Source organism: Taeniopygia guttata, chromosome 10, assembly GCF_048771995.1.
Source record: "Taeniopygia guttata chromosome 10, bTaeGut7.mat, whole genome shotgun sequence".
NCBI classification, from domain to species: domain Eukaryota; kingdom Metazoa; phylum Chordata; class Aves; order Passeriformes; family Estrildidae; genus Taeniopygia; species Taeniopygia guttata.
In genome coordinates, this window is record NC_133035.1 from 1,829,291 (window position 1) to 1,850,396 (window position 21,106).

General features: G+C 57.9%; 2 protein-coding genes across 3 annotated transcripts; one reads left to right on the forward strand and one right to left on the reverse strand.

Annotated features, from left to right (window-relative positions):
* Positions 1 to 5,851: 5,851 nt before the first annotated feature.
* SNX33 (sorting nexin 33) lies at positions 5,852 to 10,990 on the reverse strand. The gene is made up of 2 exons (XM_002195045.7): positions 8,640 to 10,990; positions 5,852 to 6,723 (listed from the first exon to the last, which is right to left on the reverse strand). The coding sequence occupies exons 1-2, from the start codon at positions 10,078 to 10,080 to the stop codon at positions 6,470 to 6,472; spliced, it is 1,695 nt and encodes a 564-aa protein (XP_002195081.4). The 5' UTR covers positions 10,081 to 10,990; the 3' UTR covers positions 5,852 to 6,469.
* Positions 10,991 to 11,154: 164 nt separating this feature from the next.
* Positions 11,155 to 20,185, forward strand: SNUPN (snurportin 1). 2 transcript variants are annotated; one of them, XM_032750331.3, is made up of 8 exons: positions 11,155 to 11,414; positions 12,191 to 12,350; positions 13,178 to 13,282; positions 13,373 to 13,469; positions 14,340 to 14,437; positions 14,725 to 14,802; positions 15,882 to 15,967; positions 19,649 to 20,185. In XM_032750331.3, exons 1-8 carry the CDS (start codon positions 11,263 to 11,265, stop codon positions 20,043 to 20,045), a joined length of 1,173 nt encoding a protein of 390 aa, XP_032606222.3. In that variant the 5' UTR covers positions 11,155 to 11,262; the 3' UTR covers positions 20,046 to 20,185. The 2 variants fall into 2 exon arrangements, with proteins under 2 accessions (XP_032606222.3, XP_030137499.4); XM_030281639.4 differs by having other exon boundaries at positions 11,160 to 11,414; positions 15,882 to 15,962; positions 19,649 to 20,110.
* Positions 20,186 to 21,106: the final 921 nt, after the last annotated feature.

The following is a 21,106-nucleotide window of genomic DNA, read 5'->3' on the forward strand; positions in this document are numbered from 1 at the left end:
TCACACCTGCCCTGCTTCAGCTGGTGCTGGCACATCTCATGGGCACCCAAAGCCCTCAGGGTGCAGGCAGGCACCCCGTGTCCCCACACCCCACAGGACAGGTCACAGGCACCTCTGAGCCTGCTTGGCCCAAGGGGGAGGCTGATGGATGTCTGCTCCCCACCTCCAAAACCCTGCTCCTGCCTCATCTAGAGGGAAAAATGAGGTTTCCTTCTGCTCAGAGGCAAATGACACCCTCTCCCCTGTGTGAGATGGGGTCAGGGTGACCGTGCTGCCCACGCCATAGCTGGGAGATTGCCAGGGCCGTGCTGCTCCCAAAGGCTGGGACAGCTTCTGCCTTTGACTCCGGATCACAGCTCTGCACCTCCCCAGCTCATTCAAACACACCATTTTATTCTCTTCACTATTTACATACCCCCAGTGGGGGATGGGGGCTGCATCCAGCTCCATCCACCCAGGGCTGTGTTTTCCTTCCCAGCGATTCCCGCCTCGTGCCCAGGGATTAAACAGAAGGAACGTGGCCTATTTTGTAAGGAACCCTGAAAGCAAACCAGGTTATTTTTAAGGCTTGTGGTTGTATTCTTGCTGCTGGGAAACATCCCCTTCCTGAGGTCAGGGGAGGACAGGCAGTAACCTGGAAAACAGCAGCGAGGACGGCGGCTCTCCGGGGCCAAGCTCTGCTGGCAGGGTTTAAATCCTCAGGACTGAAGGATTGGGTTATTCCAGGTTTGCAGGATCAGATGCCGCTTCAGTGCTGCCACTGCCACACACCCACCTGAGGAAGGGCTGAGGGGCCAGGAGGGCTCCTGCCTGCACATGAAACACCAACCACAGTCCAATCAATGTCAGAAGTTTCCTGGCCAGGCCCTTCTCTGGCACCTTCCCTGCCAAGCTGGCTATAAAGCTAGCAACGGTTCAAGAAGATCATGGCATGGTTTGGGTTGGAAAGGGCCTTAAAGGTCATCTTGTTCCACCCTCCTTCCATGGGCAGGGACACCTTCCACTATCCCAGGTTGGTCCAAGCCTCATTTAACCTGGCCTGAACACTTCCAGGGATGGGGCAGCCACAGCTTCTCTGGGCAACCTGTGCCAGGGCCTCAGCACCCTCCCAGGGAACAATTTCTTCCCAATATTCCATCTATCCCTGCCCTCTGACAGTGGGAAGCCATTCACCACCTGCCCTATCACTCCAGGCCCTTGTCCAAAGTCTCTCTCCAGGTCTCTTGGAGCCCCGTTTTGGCCTTTGGAAGGGCTCCATGATCTCCCCAGAGCTTTCTTCTCTCCAGGTGAACACCCCCAGTTATCCCAGCCTGTCCCCAAGTCCTCGGAGAGCATCTTGGGAAGAAGGAAGAGAACCATAACCCCAGGGCCATCCCACCTGTGACAGGCTGGATCCAACACCTCTCCTGGGTAACACCAGCAGCTGGTCTCAGGTTTCAGCAGGAGCTGGAGGCACTGGGGCTCACAGGTAGGGATGGACACAGAGCAGGAGGGGAGGTTGTCACAGCTCAGGGGACTGAACCAGTTTCCAGGCACCTATTCAAATGCAAACGAAGAATCCACTCGGGGCAGCTTGGATCCTTTGGCTTTGAAACCCCTCCGGGGAGCTTTAGCCATGCAAATGCAGAGGTTCAACAAAGGTGGGACTTCATTCCCAGCCTGGCTTCAGGAGACTGGGACCCACCTAAGCATCACATGCTTCCAAAATTTCCACTGTTCTGGACCACAACTGCTGCAGGACCTTGGAACAACATTGTCCACACTTCTGGGAGTGAGCACAGGACCCCCCTGAGCTCAGGCCCCCCACTCTGTTTTGGGGACGCATGGTCCCGGGGCTCCAGCTGCTCTGTCCCAATCCCTAAACCCCCCTGGCAGCTCTCACCAGCCCCAGGAGATGCTCTGGACTTCACCGGGAGCCAGGAGCAGCATCCCAGGGCCCCTCAGGGGACACAGGCCACCTGCCTGATGGCAGTGATGAGGAGCAGTCTCCTGGGAGAGCAGGAGGACACCGAGGCAGGTGAAGGGGGGGTCAGGTCCTCCTGGGAGCTGTCCTATGTGGAAAGCTCAGAGCCAGAGCCGGGGCTGACAGCTGCCTGCTGTGACAGGCTCAGTACCTCACTGGGCTCCAAGCCAAGCCCGGTGGCCCGGGATGCCGGGAGCCCTCCCTCCCTGCTCCGTGCCTGTCTGATTCGGGCCAGTCATGCCCACAGCCTGCAGAACAGGCTCAGCTGGCAGCAAGCCTGGCAGGACGGGATGGAGCCCGGGGGAAGAGCTGGAACGTCACCCTGGGAGCGCCCCAAACAAACCCAAACCCGCAGAGGGACGGGGCTGGCCCGGGAGCCTGGCATCTGTCCCTCCACCTGCCCAGGTGAGATAAAGCTCATGGATTCACGCTGCAGGGCCAGAGGAGATTCCCAGCTCCTAGGGAAAGTGTGGAGTGGTGAGGACCCGGACACCAGAAAGCATCCCCGTGCCTGCCACGGCTCCCAGCCCAGCTGCGATTGAAATTTCAGACAAACTGAGCCTGAGCTCTGTTTCCACACCCAGCAACTCCAAGGCAGACAGACAATGACGGAGGGATAACCACATCCCAGGGCCTGGGCTCCCCACCCCTCCTGCACAAACAACACACCCAGAGACAGCTCCCTGGCAGTGCAGGACTGACCTCCCCACGCTCAGCAGCTTCCAGGGACCGGAGAGGGAGTCCGGGCTGGCACAGAGAGCTGGGACAGGGCCTGACCTGAGCATCACCTTGGCCCTGCCTCGGAGGGGTACCTGGAGGGCTGCCAGACCCCCATTAGAGCTGATTTCCAGCTTATTCCCTAAAACAGACACCACATCACTCCCCTGGGCTGGGAGCAGGAGGGAGCTTTATTTCTATCCACAGCCAAGGGAATACAGGGGTGCTCAAGGGAACCAGCTGGTGCTCGGATTTTTGCCTGGAGGAGCTAACTCAGGGTGATGCTTCGGAAATATTTGAGAAGCACAGCAATTAAAGGATTGGAGCTGGCAGGCTGAGCTGTCTCCCTCTGCCCTGATCCATCCCTGTGTCCACCCACCTGCATCCGCCCGAATCACTCCTCTAGGCGGGTGCGCACTCATCCACCTCCCAACACGGTGGGGGTGGCAGTGAAACTCCACTTGGCTCCTTCCCCCGAGTTGCTGCTGACCCTAAAGGGCAGGCAGGACGTCTCCCCACTGCCCCAGGAGTGCTCCCCGTGGCAGCTGTGCCTCCCCACGCCCGGTGCCAGCGTGTGCCGGCAGCGTGGCGTGCCCAGCAAGCCCCGTCCTGCCCGGCCAGCAGCTGCACCCTGCGCTCCCCCTCGCATGGGAGGAGCTGGGCTGGGTCACTGCACTCCTTTGGTGGCTGATCCCCGATTACTGAGCACTGGTGGGTGTATCTGTGTGGCTGACAAGGCTCTGGGCAGCAGCTCTGCTTGCCCCGGCATCCCCATCCTTCACCCTCCGGCTGTTTGGGCAGTCCCTGCGGGACCCCAGCTGATCCTGCCCAGCCTGGAGCATCTTGCTGGGCTCAGGATACAGGCACAGGTGGTCCCTAGAGCCCGACAGCCTGGCCCACGCACAAACCCTGGTCTCCCAGAGCTCAGAACAAGGATGCCAGGTTTTCTTCCCGTGGTGGAAGGAGGGCCACAGAGAAGAAGCAAGACAAGAGCTCCGGGAAGCCACACGCAGGAGCGGAGACAGCCACGGGCTCTCCTGTGCTGGCTGCAGTGCTCTCCAGGAGGATGCTCCAGCCACCACCGCTGCTGCCACCTCCCAGCCCTGCTGTCAGTTCTGATGGGACTCACACAGGGCCTCAGCCTTGGCTTTCCCACGCAGGAGCAGCCTTGGGAAGTGGGAGGAGGAAACGGATCTGCTCCATGTTCCCGGTGCTTCCTCTCAGCCCTCTATGCCCTGGATTTTTTTCTCTTGTGGGAGCAGGAACAGCCTGTGTCACAGATAACAAAGGCAGTGACAGGCACTGCTGGGGCCTGTGAAGCACTGTGTGCACCCTCAGACTGCCCCTCACCATCACCCTGCACCCTGGGACAGCCACCCAAATGCTCGGGGCAGGTTCTGTCCCCAGCCCTTGGCACGTTTGCAGGATGCTGTCAGAGGTGTGGGGGGCAGCAGCAGATGCTCAGCCCCCCCCATCTGGCCAAGGCAGGCTCTGAAATGCCCACCCACGGGCAGTGAAGGCCCAGCTGCCTACTGCCAGGTGGCAGAGGGAAAAGGCAGGAATGCTCATGGAATACAGGTTCTAGCCAATGGATTTGCTGTGTCCTGGGCGTGTGGTCCAGACATGAGGGTACACAGGGGGTGGGTGGTGGGGCAGGGAGACCTTTGTGGATGCTGAAGGACCACAGAGAGCACAGGACCGCCTTTGGGGAAACTGAGGCCCAGCCTTCTAAAGGCATGCATGCAGCCCACAGGGACTTTAGCCCATCCCTGTCCCCATGCCAGGACACCAGAGCAGTGGATGAACTCCTGGGGCACTGGGACATCTCCATGCTCCAGCTGCACACCCCATCTTCAGGCCATGCCAGGGACTGAGCGTCCATGGGGCACCCCAGGCAGGGGATGCCCTTGTCCAGGCAGGTCAGGGGGGCTGGGATGTTGGCTCAGCTCTGGAGCTCTGGCCGCAGTGCCAGGGGCTGGCTGCCTGCCCGGGGATGGCGGTGGCAGCCTCAGTCCCAGTGCCCATTGTGCTCCTGAGGGAGCAGGGCTGGGGGAAGGGACACGTTCTGGCTTCAGCGTGGGCCAAGGCCACCACGGTCATCCAGAGCAGGGCCAGCAGGGCTGGGGACTGCCACTCCTGCAGGATTAGCACAGGCTTAGACAGCATTCCCACGGCTGCTGAGCTGGGATGGGGCCAGAGGCATGAGGGGGAGTGGGGTGAGATGGTGGCAAGGAAGGATATGGTCGGGTTAGGATGAGGCTGGGGTGGGATGGGGCTGGGGCAGGATGGGACCAGGGTGGGACAGGGCCAAGGCAGAACATGGCCAGGGTAGGATGGAATTTCAGTAGGATGAGGTTGGGATAAGCCGAGGCCAGAGCGGGATGGGACTGGGATGGAAATGGAGTGGGATGGTGCCATGTAAGGATGCAGCCTGGTTAGGATGGGACTAGAGTGGAACAGGGCCAGGCTAGGATGTGGCCAGGCTAGAACAGGGCTGGGATGGCATGGAGTTGGGGTGAGATGGGATTGGGGTGGTACCAGAGCGTGCTGGGAACGGGCAGGATGGAGCCAAGGCAGGATATGGTGAGGGAGGGATGAGGCTGGGCTAGCATGGGACTGGTGTGGGATGGACCCAGGGTGGGATGGGGCCACGGTGAAGGGGCCTGGCCTGGCTGTGGGATGCAGGAGGAAGCACATCCTGCCTGGATGGAGGCTGTACCTCAGTGTCCCTGCAGCCTGGGGCAGGGGAGGCTCCGGGAGGATGGAGCAGCCCGCAGCATTCCCAGCATGGCTGTTAGTTTAACAATACCCCGCTGGCCTGCATGCCGGGCTAATTTTATCCTTGGAGCCAGGCCAAGACGGCCCTAACTTTCCTCGCTGTGATTTATCCCAGCCATTTCCCTTCAAAAACAAGGCCCTCGTGCCAGCCCTGCTGTGTCCCAGGCAGCAGCACACTGTCCCAGCCAGGGCAGAGCGGGGCAGGATTTGCCCCTTGGGGGGCTGTTTAGCGAGCAGGAGGTGGTTGCTGTGGGAGCCCCTCCTGGGGTCATTCCCCCCCCCAGCACAGGGATGTTCAAAGCTGGCTGGAAGCCAGGGGATGCTCAGGCAGAGCCTTCCCCAGGATCCTGGAGCAGCCCTGTTTTCCACAGACATCTCTGGGAAGGAGGGGGGTGTTTTTTCTACCAATGATTTTATTGAAAAGGCTGTGGGGCTATTTTTTTTCCCTTTTTTTCTTTTTTTCCCCCCCTTTTCCCAGTCAGCAGCCATACTTGAGAAAGAGATTTCTCTTTGCCTCTGTGCATCTATTTAAAAACTGATCAGTAAAAATGCTGCAGAAAAATGGAAAATATTGAAAATATCTTGTGACAAACAAACAAAAAAAAATCTCTTCCAAATAAAGATCTCTTTTCTTCTCTTTCTTTTTTTTTTCCATCAGAAAAGCTTTTAGTGTGCAAAATGCCGACCGCTTGGATGTCTTCTCCCAGCGGGCTGGGATGCACCCACCCCTGCTCCAGGAGAGTGGGTTTTCAGAAAGCTAAAAATCACTGGGCAGTTACCTCCCCACCTGTCCTTCTTGCCACCCCCCACACTCCTGCCAGACCCGTGGCAGGGTGGGAGGTGCCCAGGGAAAGAAAGAAGAGGTGGCACGGCCAGCCCGCGGGCGAGCCCTCCCTGCCAGCCCCCAGGGAAGGGGGAAGAAAGCCCGAAGTCATTTGGTCACTAGCGTGATGAGTTCCCGTCCGGCCCGTCCCGAGGAGCCCCGGGGGCTGCGGCAGAGCGGGACCAGGGTTAGAGGTTGTCGTACATGCGCAGCGTCTTCTCCAGCTGCTGGCTGACGCGCTGGTAGAAGACGATCTGCTGCCTCAGGTAGGACTGCATCATCCTCTTGAAGTCGGCCACGCGCCGCTCGTGGAAGTGGTTCATCTCGGCCTGCAGGGCGAAGCCCACCACGCGGCAGCGCTTGCGGATCCCGTCCGCCTCCTCCTGGTCCATCCTGCCCTCGTCGCTCATCCGCTGGCTCTCCTTCACCTTGGCGAAGGCGCCTGGCGGGCAGGGAGCAGCGTCAGGGGAGCGTGCGACCCTCGGACCCCCTTCCCTGGGCAGCCCCCCCGGTCCCATGGCCCCAAAGCAGCGGCACAGACCTGCCCCATGTAAGGGAGGGATGTGGCTGCACCTCCCGCTGCCCATCAAACCCATCCCTCTGCTCCAGGCAGGCAAAGAGCAGGAGCATTTTCCCTCTGGACTCTGGCATCCCCAGCTCTTTTTCCATCCTGGGCAGTCAGTCTCATGTATAGCTGGTTTTGGGGGTCTGGGCTCCTGGAGTGCTGTGACTCAAGGCTTGGGGTGCAAAGTCGATGTGGGGCAGTGTCAGCACAGTCAAGCACCCCAGCCAAGCCTGCCCTTGGCTTGGCTGGGGCAAACATTCCATGCCATTCCATGCCATTCCATGAACAGGGGTCAGGAGCAGCCCTGGGGGACCCCAGCCCAGGAAGCAGTGAACCAGGATGTGGCAAGGGCATGTGCTGCTGTCTGCAGCTCAGCTGGGAAAGCATCTCCCACTCCCAGAGGCAGCTGATGCTCTGACACCAGTTTTTCCCTCTCCTTCCATGTTTTTTTACAGCTCGGTTTCGAAAGAATCCTGCCTGGCTCCAGCCCTGCATTCCTCCCCCTCATTAGCACAGAGGCTAAAAAACTAAAAACAGGATCTGGCCCGCACTGAGCTTTCCTCCCTTCTCCTGCCCCTCGCCGGGAGCACCAGACCCGGGGTTACAGTGCTCCCGCTGCGCCAGCCCTGCTCCCAGAGGGGAGGAGGAGGAGGAGAAGGAAGAAGCAAAGTTTGGAGGCCAAATCCTGCCTTCCGCTCTGCCCACGCGGCCTCGCTTCCGGACGGGATCCAGCCCCTCTCCATGGGTAAACAACACTCCGAGGAAAGGCAGGGAAGCTGCCCGGGCAGGACTGAATCCTCCCTGCGCCCTCTGCCTTCCCAGCCTCCCCCAGGGATGCAGGGTGATGCACAGACATCCCTGCACGCTTGCACACAAACGGCCCCGGCTTCCCCCTGGGGAAAACCTGTCCTCCAAACTCTGGGGACGCTGGTGGGTGTCCCCTCCCTGCCGCAGGCAGCTGGGCGAGGAGTGTGTGTGGACTTCGGCCCCACACCCACACCGTGGCTGCCTGGGTGCAAAGGGACACCGAGCCCTGCCTGCCTGCTGCCTGCCCCAGGGAGAGAACAGCAGACACTTCTCCCAGCCTCTGATCCCACCAAATCCAGGGAACCAGGACCAATGGGACGCTGATGCCCCGGGGGTGCTAACACCTTCCTGCTGGGCTTGGAGGTGCAGGGACATAGTCTTGAAAAGTGTGACCCTGGTTGTCTCCAGTGGTTTAGTGTGTCCTCTGTCCCACTGCCCTGCACAGCCCCCTCGGCCCCTCTGACCGACCCAAGGCCACGTCCAGCCATGTCCCAGCCGTGGGGGAGCAAACTCTGGTATTCCTGCTGGCCACCCATCCACTACCTTGGCAGGAAGGGAGGGTGAGGAGGGACAAGTGGCAGTGGGTGGGGATGAACAAGAGGTGCAGGGCAGGTCACCCAGACCTAACAGCAGCAGTGCTGGCTCCTGCTTATGGTCTGGGGGAAGTGACATCCGTGCTGACCACCCCTGGCAGTGCCTTGGGTAGCACCAGCAGCACTTACAGAGTCCACGGCATCACTGGGGCAGATTCTGGACCCAACACCCCTAGCAGACTCTCCCAGCGTGGGCTGACTGGAGGGCTATGCCAGCGGGGACCACACTGCACCCCTAAGAGGCACAGGCAGTGGTTCCCCTCACCATTCCCATTCTCATTCCCCATTCCCTTCAAATCCCAAAGGAGGATTTCCTCATTGCATCCCCATCCCACCTGTGGCACCATTCCCACTCACATGGGGCCATTCCTGGGGAGAAGAATGCCTCCTTACCTTTCTGCAGGTGGATGATGTCTGGGAAGTTGGAGAGGAGCCCTTGGTACAAGGAGAGAGTGTCCAGCATGAGGAACAGGTCGTTCTTGGGCTGCTCGGCGAACATCTCCCCCACAGTCTCGTACGTCTTGCCCGTGTGGGAGATGGCGTTGTTGAGGGCATCCAAGCTGTAGGGAGGGTCCATGTGGAAGGAGTGGCTGATGGCTTGGAAGGCATTGCCCAGCTTCTGGAACTCCTTCCGGAAGCCCCCCACGTGCTTGCGCACCAGCTCCGACGCCACGTTGGTCAGCTGCAGGACGCTGTCGTCCATCTTCTTGCTGAAGGCCTTGAAGGCATCCACGCGGTCCTCCACATCCTGCAGGTCCTGGTGCTCCGTGGGAATCTGGATGGTGAGGAGGAAGCTGGCTCCCACCATCTCGTCCTTCTCCGCCCGGCGTTTGCCCAGCTTCCACTGCTTCTCGTCGCGGCAGCAGAGGAAGTGCTGGAAGCCCTCGTACTGGGAGAGGACGGGGTGGCTGGTCATGTGCTCCATCCAGAGGATCAGCCGCCGCTTGCGCTTCTCGATGAAGTCCTCCTCGAAGCGGCCGGTGGCCTGCTTCTCGGGCAGGTGCGGCACCGAGATCACCGTGAACTTGTGCAGCAGGCGGTTGTAGAGCCAGTCGAAGTGCTTGTAGCGCCGGTACACGGGCGAGTTGAAGTTGCTGGGGGTCAGCTTGTAGGAGATGTAGCTCTTGATGCCCTTGAACTTGGTTTGCTTGGTGGGGTCCTCCACGGAGCAGATGAACGGGTGGGGGTTGGCCCTCCACTGCGGGCCTCTGGAGCCCATCTCGATGCAGTAGGTCTCGGCGATCTTGGACATCAGGGGCACGTCGCCCAGGATGAAGGCTTCCACCCCGGAGCGGACGAAGCAGGAGAAGCGGTTGAGGTTTCTGCCCACCACGCTGCCTCTCTTGGAGGAGCTCATGCTGTCCTGCCTCTCCAGCGCCGGCTTGGGCCGGTAGCCGGCGTGCTGGTGGTGACCATAGGCCGCGGGGTACGGCGCGCTGGGCGAGGGGTGCCCGTTGGTGCCCGGCGCGCTCCGGGGCTCCTCCACCACCGTGCACGCATCGTCCCAGTCATCCCAATCGTCATCATCGTCATCCTCAAAACTGCCCTGGTAGGAGATGCCGGGGTTGGGGGATGCCGAGTACAAGGAGGAATCGTGCCCGGGGGAGCCGACCGGGCTGCCGGAGTAGTCCGTGTAGTTGGAGCCCGAGCGGGAGCGGAGGATCTCGACATAGGAAGCGGGGAAGAGGCCGGTCTCCCCGCGGCTGTTTTGGCCCTGCAACCACCCGTCCAGGGAGTTCTCGCTGAAGATGACGAGCTCTTCGTTCTCCTGGATGCTGATCTCCTCTTTGTTTTCGCTCTGGAAGTTGTAAAGCGCTCTGGCTTTCAACGCCATGGCCGGTCCCGGGTCGGGAAGAGGGGGGAGCCAGCGGAACGCAACCCCCCCGGCCGAAACACCCCCCCCGGTCCCGGCAATACCGCGGGCTCGCGCGGCCCCGGGATCACCACCACGCGCTGTGGGAAACGGCTTGGCCGCTTTCCCAGGAAAATAATAATAAAACAAAAAAAAAAGGCGGAGAAGAAATCCCTTACGAGGTGACGCCAATGTCCCTATGTCCAAGTGACCCCCCCCGATCCCGGCGCCCCGGTTAAAAAGAACATTCCCCGTTTAAAAAAGGCATTCCCTTGATAAAAACAAGGTTCCCAGTCAGGCGAGCGGCGTTCCCCCGGCTCCTCCGGGATGTGAATCCCGGCCGGCCCGAGAGCCGGGCTCTGCCATGTCCGCGCAGGGTTTGTCTCTCCGGGAGGCTGATCCCGAGGTTTCACTCTCCGGGAGGAAAACCCCTGGCTGCCAACGAGGAAATAAATCCAAAGCGATTTTTCTCGGGGCTCCTGTGGGTAAAACACCTTAAATTTCCCCTCGGTGGGCGGCTGGGAGAACGCCGGGAACGACCCCAAACCCTGCCCAACTTCCCGGTGATCCCAGGATTTTGCAATTCCTTCCCGGGCCGACTTTCCCGATGGTTGGTGGGGTCTGGTTTTCCCCTGAAATCCGTGAGTCTCACGCAGGACGGAGGCGGCGCCGGCGGTGGTGCCCGTGTCGGTGTCGGTGTCGGTGTCGGTGTCGGTGTCGGTGTCGGTGTCGGTGCTGTTGGCACCGGCTGTGACGGGGCAGCGCCGGGGCCGCTCCGCTGCCGGTGCCGCTCCCGCAGCCGGAGGGGCGGCGGAGCCGGCCGCAGCCTCCCGTGACGTAGGGCAGCGCTCCCCGCTCCGCCGCCCGGTTCGCGGCGGGGAGCGGCCCGGCCCGGCCCGGCCCGGCCAGCCGCACGCCGCCCTCTGCAGGCAGCCGGCCCCGGGGGCACGGATCCCCGCCCGCGGGAGCAGCCGCAGCCCCCGCGTTCCTGCCGAGACGTGCCCCTCGCCCGTGCCCGGTGCCAGCCCGCGGCGCCCCGTCCCGGTGCTCGGGCGCTGGGGAAACTGAGGCACGGGCGGAGCGGGCCGGGGCGGCGCGGGGCCTCCGCGCCAGGCGGGGGCGCTGCAGGCGCCGCGGGCGGAAGGCGGCGGGCCGCGGGTTGCCATGGAGGAGCTGAGCGCGGCGCTGGCGGCGGGCGTGGGGCTGGCGGGGCCCTGCAGCCCGGCCGCGCCGCACCCCCGGCTGGCCGCATACAAGCCCCGCGGCGGGCCCGGGCAGGCCGAGCGCCGGCAGCGCCTCCTCCGCATCCAGAGAGAGTGAGCGCGGCGGCGGCGGCGGCGGGCGGGAGGGTGGGAGGGCAGGGCCCGGCGCGGTGGCAGCGTGGGGCTGCCTGTGGTGGTGCCCCCCGGGTGACCTGCCTCCCCGCCGGGGTGTTGGTGTTGGTGTTGGTATCCCCCCGGTGACCTGCCTCCCCGCCGGGATGTTGGTGTTGGTGCTGGTACCCCCCCGGTGACCTGCCTCCCCGCCGGGGTGTTGGTGCTGGTACCCCCCCGGTGATCTGCCTCCCCGCCGGGGTGTTGGTACCGGTGCCCCTCGGTGATCTGCCTCCCCACCGGGGTGTTGGTGTTGGTGCCCCCCGGTGACCTGCCTCCCCGCCGGGGTGTTGGTGCTGGTGCTGATGCCCCCCGGTGACCTGCCTCCCCGCCGGGGTGTTGGTACTGGTGCTGGTACCCCCCCGGTGATCTGCCTCCCTGCTGGGGTCTTGGTACTGGTGCCCCCCCGGTGACCTGCCTCCCTGCCGGGGTGTTGGTGTTGGTGCTGATGCCCCCCGGTGACCTGCCTCACCGCCGGGGTGTTGGTGTTGGTGCCCCCCGGTGACCTGCCTCACCGCCGGGGTGTTGGGATGTTGGTACTGGTGCCCCCCCGGTGACCTGCCTCCCTGCCGGGGTGTTGGTACTGATACCCCCGGTGACCTGCCTCCCCGCCGGGGTGTTGGTATTGATACCCCCGGTGACCTGCCTCCCCGCCGGGGTGTTGGTGCTGGTGCCCCCCGGTGACCTGCCTCCCCACCGGGTTCTTTCCCCGACCCCAGGAGGCGGCTGGACTACGTGAACCATGCCCGGAGGCTGGCGGAGGATGACTGGGCAGGGGTGGAGAGCGAGGAGGATGAAGACGGAGAAGGGGAAGATGCGGAGGAAGAGGCGATGGACGTGGATGCTGGCAAAAAGCTGCCCAAGCACTACGCCAATCAGGTGAGGAGCCGGCTGTGCCCCCGTGGCGAGGCGTGGCTGTGGGGCAGGGATGTGGGGTGGTTTGAGGCCACGGTGACGGCCATTTGGGGGCTGAGAGGAGTGTGTCCTGCCCGGCTTGGTGCTCGCAGAGGAACTGTGGTTAGTTCACCTCTAAAACGTGCTGAGTTCAAATGGAAAGCACGTGGAGATGGGAACTCCTTTAGAATCACTTAAGTTGGAAAAGACCTCGAAGGTCACTGATTCCAGACATTAATTCTGCATCACTGTGTTTCCCGCTTTAGATGTCAGCTCAGCCAGCAGCATGAGTACCCTGTTAGGCAGTATTCAGCTAAAGATTTCTGTTTCCCTGTGTTTGGAAAGGCAAGAAGGGCAAACTCAGCTGGGTTTTATCAGCCTGGGTGTTGTATCTGTCCTAGATAACACACAGCCACTTAGGCAACCTCTGAAGAGGTCAGTTTGTCCAGGCTCTTCACTCCTGACACTTTGGAATCTCTAAGCCCTGCTGTGTTTTTAAAAATAAAGTGCTGGAGCGGGGACCAAGGTGTGGGGTGCCCAGTGAAGGGCTGTGAGCCCTGTGCTGTGGTCTGAAGCTCAGTCAGCAGCTGGGAAGCAGGAGAAAGACTTGGGGAAGAATGTGTTAGCAGGTTGGACTTCATTAGAGGGGAGGGAAGGAGCCCTTTAGGGAGTGACAAGCAGTGCCAGCTGCCCTGAGAACACCCAGTGTCAGAGCAAAGTCAAAACCTCCTTGCTTTACCCTTGAGCTGTTTGTTGTCCATAGCACCAGGAGAGTTGTTACTGACTGCTTCTTCTCCCTGGGCTCTCTGTAGCTGATGCTGTCGGAGTGGCTGGTGGATGTCCCCTCAGATCTGGAGCAGGAATGGCTTGTGGTGGTGTGTCCCGTCGGGAAAAGGGCTCTTGTCGTGGCCTCCAGGGTAAGTGGGCTTCCACCAGCTGCTAAAGGGCGTTCACAGCCAACATAAACCTGGCTTGATTGGGTTTTTTCTCTTCTTTTTTCCTCACAGGGCACAACAGCAGCTTACACCAAGAGTGGCTTTTGTGTCAACAGGTTCCCATCCCTGCTGCCAGGGGGAAACCGGCACAACTCAACCAGTGACAAAGGTACAGGTGTGAGGAGGTATTTGGGATAGAGAGAGGGGAACTGCCTGGGAGTCTGTGTGTGCTGACAGGCCCAGTGCTGTTCTTCCAGCTCCCCCAAGGCCCACGGCTGTGCCCCTTTTTTGTGCTGGGGGTGATCAGCTTCAGGCCAGTTTCTGTATCTCTGGAGATAACTAGATGGGAGCAGTATCAGGTACCTTTATGCTACATGAGCACTTAGAATCCCTGAATGGTTTGGTTTGGAAGAGACCTTAAAGCTCATCTTGTTCCACTGTCCTTCCAAGGACAGAGAACCTTCCTCTAAAGCAGGTTGCTCCAAGCCCTGTGCAACCTGGCCTTGGACTCTTCCAGGGATGGGGCAGCCACAGCTGCTCTGGCCAACCTGTTCCAGGGACTCAGCACCTTCACAGGAAAGAATTTCTTCCTAACAGCTAATCTAAAATTGCCCTTTTTCAGTTTAAAACCATTGCCCTGTGTCCTGCCATGTCTTTTATTAAGCTTCCTATTAGACTGACACTCTTAAACCCCAACATCCTCTCTGTCCTCTCACAGACACCTTTGTATGGTGTCATCTTCCTTAATACATCTTAATTTTTTTTTGCCACAAAAAGAGAGGCTTATTGTCTGGAAAATGCCATTTCCTGAAGCATGTCCTTGCTTGTGCCTCTGACTGGTCCTTTTGCAGCCTCGTGGGACTCCTTAAGCTCAAGGCTTTTTGTGGCTGCAGCTTGTGCTAGCAGGAGGGGATCCCTCTGCACGCTGCAGTCTCACATCAGGGCAGGATTAATGTTGGAGAGCTGGAGCCCTGTGTTTGCCAGCTGGGTTGGGCAGTGTTAGGGGCAGGTCTGGACCTCCCTGTGTTTGTGTGTGCAGTGTACAGCATCCTGGACTGCATCTACAACGAGGCCAAGCAGACCTACTACATCCTGGACGTGATGTGCTGGAGAGGACACCCTGTTTATGACTGCCAGGTACTGAGCCCTGCCCTCCCTGGCGTTCCCTGAGCTGCTGAGCTCCAGCACTGCGTGAAGCTCACGCTGCAGAAGGCAGATATTTCTCCTGAGCACCAGCATCTCCACAGCTTTAGGGCTGCTGGATTAGTGTGTACATGTTTTGGGGGGGAGCAGCAGGGTTTGGGGTGCTGTTTCTGCAGTCGGGTTTGTAAATCTCCCAGGTGAGCGCAGAGGAACAAAGGTTCTTGGCAGATGCTGCCAGGTGATGAGTGGTGAATGGTCACTAACTCTGCCTCCTTTCACAGACTGACTTCAGATTCTTCTGGCTCTCCTCAAAAATCCAAGAGGAGGAAGGGCTGGGAGAGAAAAGCAGGATTAATCCGGTAAGTCCTTTTGCACTGAGGAGGAGGCTGGGGGGTAAGCTCTCCTGTTCAGCAGGCTTCAGCAGTTTCTTTCACAAGGGGAAGCTTTTTTTCCTTTTTTTTCCTTTCCCCCCACAGATCAGGCTTCAAAGTGTAGATCTGATGAAATGGGATGCCCTGGTCAGGATGTAAATAGAACCACTGCATATTGTAAATGAGTTTAGTGGGGCTTTTTTCCCTCCATCCAAAGTGCTGAGGGAGATCACACTGCAGGGTATCAGCTAACTTCCATGCTGTTTTTAGCTTTCCCTTGTAATGGAACAGAAAGCCAGTGTGGTTTCTTCAGGAGCAGTGTTGGTTGGCAGCCTGACTACAATGGGGTTTATTCTGGCACTCTTGTGGGTTTGTAAAGCTTTAAGCCTTCCCTCTGTTTAACCTGATCGTTGAAGTTGTCAGGATGAATGCTGGCTTGCCACCCAGAGTCCCTGCTGAGCCAGAATAAAAAGTCTTCATTTGAAGGCTTACACGTGGGGGTCAGATCTAGAGTCCACAGCAGCTTGGAACATGAATTTTGGGTATAGACATGAGAGATTTGTCTGCACAGACATGGCCAAGCAGAGCAGCTCCTGTGAGCTGAGCATCTCAGTGATAGATGGGGCTGACTGCAGTGAGGGTGTCTGTGTTCAGAGAACATCCTGTCCTGACTCCCAACAGGAATATCCAGAAGATCACTACCTAATGGAAGGGGGGTTGTTTCAGCTTTCATTTCCTGGGTGGAAAGATTGGCTTGGCTGAGGCAGCAGCCTGGAGCAGACGTCTGTCTGCTTTGCATCCTGCCCAGAGGTCATCATTTTCTATTTTGGTTAGAAGAGCATCTCTGGGTCAGGTCTTCTGAAAAATCCTTCCTGCAGTCTTAGGTGCTTGGGAAAAAAGGTATCAGGAGTATGTGGGAGCTGTTCATCACCCTTTCCCTCTTTTGCTGAATCCTGCACCAGGGGAATCCTTCCTTTATAGCTGCCTACACACCAGTGCTGGATTCAGCAACTTGTTCTACTGTAGACCAGGGAGTTGCCTCTTGTAACCCTCTCTTACTCTTCCAGTACAAATTTGTGGGCCTGCAGAACTTCCCCTGCTCCTCGGACAGCCTGTGTGAGCTGCTGGCTACAGACTTTCCCTTTGAGGTGAGGTGAGAACGCTCAGGTGGGGGCCTGGACCCCAACCTTAGCAACAGCCCTGCCAGTGCTGGGAGAGAGATGCATCCCCTCTCCTGGGGAATTTGCTCTCCTGAGGCTGCAGAAAGCTTGCCAAGCTGCTGTTTCCTGTGTGTGGGATGGATGCCTTTATGCCCATGTTTGATCTGTTGCCTTGTCACACCCTTCACTCAACCACACAAACGAGCAAGAGTTAAACCAAGGCAATCCCTGGGTTTGTGCTGCCCTTGCTGCAGTTGGATTTGTCTGAAAGAGCCTTTTGGGATCAGAGGACACTCAGGCTGCCTCTAGAAGCAGCACAACTCGGGTTCACATAGCAGTGTGGTGGACAGCTGACCTTTTTAGGGCCAAAACTGGCACTGACCACTGCCCTGGGTGGGCTTGTGTGCGTTTCCTTGGTGTTGGTGTTTCCAACAAGGCTGTGTTGTGCGGAGGAAGGAGAAGGGTGGTGGTAAGATCCCAATAGTTTCTGGGGGATTTGGGTGTTCATGATGAGTGCCTGAGGTATACTGGAGCTGGGGGCAGTTGGCTGTGACAGAGCAGGACACCTGTGTTGGCTTCATCAGCTTTAAAAGTAGAACCATACAGTACTGAGTGGAAAGGCACCTGCTAGTAGCATCAAACTCCAACTCTGGCGCTGCACAGGACAGCTCCAAAATCCCACCCTGGGCCTGAGTGTTGTCCAAAGGCTCCCTGAGCTCTGGCAAGCTTGGGGCTAGTGACTGCTGCTCTGGGGAGCCTATTCCAGTGCCTGACCATCCCCTGGGGGAAGGTATTTCCTAATATCCACTCTAAACTTCTCCTGACACAGCTGTTGTGCTGTTGTGACCTTCGGGGAAGGCAGAGCCATGTGCCACCCAGCTCAGTTCCACGTGGCTGTGAGCAGTGAGCCGCAGGCCCTTGTGGAATCAGCTCTGGCTGCTTTTGCCTGCCCTGGCTGACTTGTCACTGCAAGGGAAGGGGATGGAGGAGGCAGTGGCATTCCGACCCGGTGACAGTGACAACATCTGTGAGCCAAAGCTCCTCCAGTGGTTGCAGCTGTTCTGGGAGTGCCCAGTCTCAGCATCAGGAACAGCCTCCACAGAGATTTCTTGTCCCACAAAGCCAAAGCCACGTTGGTGTGACAGGATGGGAGAGCATAAGAGACACTGAGTTAGCCATTAAAATAGTTGTAGGTTTAAGTTATGGGCACTAAGTTGGCTGTGAGGGCTGACTTTGCTTTCTGCTTGTGAAAGCCAGGACAGTCATCACAGCAAGTTGGAAAATCCCAATCCCTCGCTGGTCTTGCCAGACCCTGCTCTGAACGTGGATTGAAGAGGCTTCCCAGCTTTCTTACAGCTGGCTTGCTCAATAATAAATGCTCCAAATGCCTCCTTAGAAACAGTCATTCCTGGCTTTCCTGAGTAAAGTCTCCATTCCTTCCTGAGGCATCTGCTCCCGTGAGGAGCGGCTGAGGAGCGTTTGCCCGCTGCAGGCAGAGCAGCAAAGTTCTGGGCTACAAAGGAGCCCTTGCAAAACTCTGGAGCAGGAGATGGAGCTGAACAGACTCCAGCTGTGTAATCCAGCTGTGATCTGCCCCCCCAGGCCCTCTGCTGTATCAGGGTGTGACCCCAAGTAGCAAAACGTGGTGTATGTTGGCTCAAAGCTGCCCCAACACCACCTCTGGTGCTTCTTCATGGAAGAAGGGAGCTGTGGGTCTCTGTGATGTGCCACAAGAGGGAGCCCAAAAATCCCCAAAAACACCTTCTCCACGGGCACAGAGCAGAATAAACTTTTCAGGAGGCGAAATACATCCTGACTACATGGGTGGAGGGTAACAGAGGTGGTCTTAGGTCTGCACCCAGCATCTTTTGATGCTGACAGGGATCTTGTGTGTGTAGTGGCCAAAGAGGAGGTCAGTGCTTTCAGACCTGGGTCTTCTTCAGAGTTAGTCTGTAACCTCAGAGCTAGGGCCTGATCCACTCTATTCAGTGGACTCTTATTTCCCAGAATTCAGTAGACTTTGGATCAGTTGACTGGCTCTGAATTTCAAGTGGTTTCTGAAGTGGATCTTAAGAGCTACTGTCCCTCTCACAGATCTGAGTAAAACCATGCTTTCCCTGAAGGCAGGGGAGCCAAAGCCTCTGAGAAACCCTGATGTTTAGGAATGGGAGGACTGTTTAGCACTTAAAATCTGGAAAGCATGGCTGTGGAATGTTAAATCCTGCCAGGCCAGTCTCTCCTCAGGTTTGGGCCTTCAGGGACAGTGACAGTCCTCGTTCTGATGTGGCCACTGGCACTGTGGTGACTCAGGGTAGGGACCTGGCCAACAAATTAAATAACGGGAAGGAGTATAGGAGTCACTTAAACTGGGGAATGGGGAACATGACCTCATTCCACCAGGCTGAACTCCTTTGAATTCTCCAGCTTGGGGAAGGTATTTGGAGAGATTTGAAAGGCCTTCCAGGCTCTGATCTTTACCAAAACATTCCTGTGGGTGCTGGAGAATCCCCATTGCTCATCAGGTGCCATGCACCCACAGGAATGGGCTGGATGTACTGGAGTCCTGCAGAATCTGATTCTTCCCAGGAGGCAGGGTGGGGGGAAAGCTTTTCACTTTATATATCCAGAGGGGTTGCACAAGCTCATCATGATGTTTACTGTTCTGGTTTTATGTTTTCCTAGCACAAAAATCCCTCTTTTTCTGGGATTATTTTGCAAGATGTTAACAGTGACGGAAAATTATGGACAGAATAGTGCTAGAAGCTTTACCCTGTCTGCCAGAGGTTAGCATCTGTGGAGCAGAAGTGGATATATGCTGCTTTGTGCTCAGCCAGTGTTTCTGTTCTGGAGGCTGTAGGATCAGGGAGGGGCCTGGGACCAGTTCATCCTGAGGTGGGCTCTTGTTCTCCTGTCTTCTGCCCACTCAGCCACTCTTCCTCGTAGCCAAATGGCCTTTTAAGAGCTTGTGAAGCTGAGCTAAGAGGAGCACCACCTCCAGCATTAGTCAGCCTGACAGCAGCATCCAGCCTCGCAGAGCACACCCCTGGGAAGCGTGGGAAGAGGGGGGATGAGAATCCCTGAGCACGGTGGGGAAGTGGGGAAAACGTCAGCCAGCTGCAGCACTGCAGAGTGTGGAAATAGCAGCACAAGAGTTAGGGCCTAAACCTTTAAAGTCCTGAGTGCCCTTAACTGTCACTGATTGCTAGGAGAAGTTCTCTCCTGGGAAACATTAAGAATTTTTTTGGCATAAGCCAACTGAAAGAGCTGTTAGGAATCGGGGCTCCTTGGCGTCACACACTTGGGCTAATTACTTTCCAAATGTATTATTTAAAATAACCCTAATCCAGTAAAGTGGGCTGCCTTATTCAGAAACTCTTTGGCTTTTCTGCAGAATGGGATGAAAGCATCCAGAGGACATTGCTCTGTGCCGACACCAAGCTGGACTCATTTGCCTTTGACAATTTAAAGCCATCTGGGAGTCGCTGATCTTTCAGGGCAGCAGCTCTGCAGGTTTCTCCTTTCCCTTCCGCTATTTATTGCACTGCTTGAGGAAAAATGATCCAGCTGGTGGTTTTGGCTTGCAAACAGAGAACAGAGCCGTTGTCTGGTGCCTGGTCATTCACCTGCAGGAGCCTCAGCTCTGCCCTTTCATTCATTCTCTCTCCTGCCCGCAGGTCGACGGGCTGCTCTTCTACCACAAGCAGACCCACTACACCCCCGGCAGCACCCCGCTGGTGGGCTGGCTCCGGCCCTACATGGTCCCCGAGATCCTGGGGCTCGCCGTGCCCGCCACCGTGCTCACGGCCAAGCCCGACTACGCCGGGCGGCAGCTCCAGCAGATCATCGAGAGCAAGAGGAGTAAAAAGCTGGCGGCGGAAAAGGGCCACCCCGGCGGCGAGGCGGCCGCCAGGAACGGACACTACGAGCTGGAACACTTGTCCACCCCTCAGCCAGAAAAGTCTCCGGAGGGCCGGGATGGAGCAGGGAGCCAGATGGAGAGTTAAGCTGCTGGGAGAGGCCAGCAGGGCAGAGAGCAGGGAAAAGGCTCCCTGCTTCTCACCCTGCTCCTGAGAGGGGGCAGAGTAATGATGATAGGATGGCTGTGTTTAAAGGGCATGATAGTGGAATATCTTGCCCCAGGTGCTGCTGCATTTTTTCTATTTGTTGTTACTGCATACTCTTTGCCAGGATTTCTGTGAGACCTTAACAGCATTGTCTGATTCTTCCCTAAAGCAGTCATGTGCTGGGAAATTATCTGTCCCCGTAGCGCAGGGATACAGTTTAGCTCCTGACCCTGCTTCTGTTAAGAGTCTTGGCAAAACTCCAGCATAGGAACAGTGCTTGGACCTCTGAGGTGCAGCTGCTGCTTGTGACCCTTGCAGCAGCCCCACCTTCCCAGCCCTGGAAATTGGGGCTTCTCAGCCTTTGATCCAGCTGTTTTCTGAGGCCTTTCCAATGAAAGTTGTTACTAACAAAAAGTTTGCAGCGAGCTGTTTAAATCCAAAGGCTGGACTTTCCACACCCACGCGTTCTTGGGGAAATCTGAATTTCCCTGCGTTGCAGCAGGACCTGCCTCGGAGCAGGGCTTTGTGCGGCGCGAGCTCGGCAGAAGCCTCTCTCTCCTCGAGGCTTTTCTCAGTGGGGGGAGGAAGGAATGGGTTCTCTGAAAAACGCTACCATTGATCGTGCCAAATAAAAGGTTTCTCAGAAAGACAAATTCTTGAGCGTCTTCCTGCTACCTAAGGGTGGATGCGTGCTGTGCCTCCCAAATAGGGATTGAAAAATTGGTTCCAGTGCTGACTGGAGCAGAGGAAATGCTGGTGTGGGTTTAATTCTCTGCACATCGAGGTGCTTCAGTCTCTCATCCTGTCTTTCTCATCCCAGCCCAATCCCACCTTTTAAGCACTGGCTGCATCCCCTCCCTCGTTTTGGGGGAATGAAATGATCATTTCCACTGTCCCCAGGTTGATTTCCAGAGAGGGAGGAAAAGGAGGGAGATGAAATATCAAGCTCAAGGCAGCGCTGGGGACTCTCCTCCCAGTTCTCTATGGAAATTCCCTTGGGGGAAATAGCGAGAGTGGGGATGGCCACCTGCAGATAGCGGGCGCTGTATCCTGCCCTCGCACCCCCCG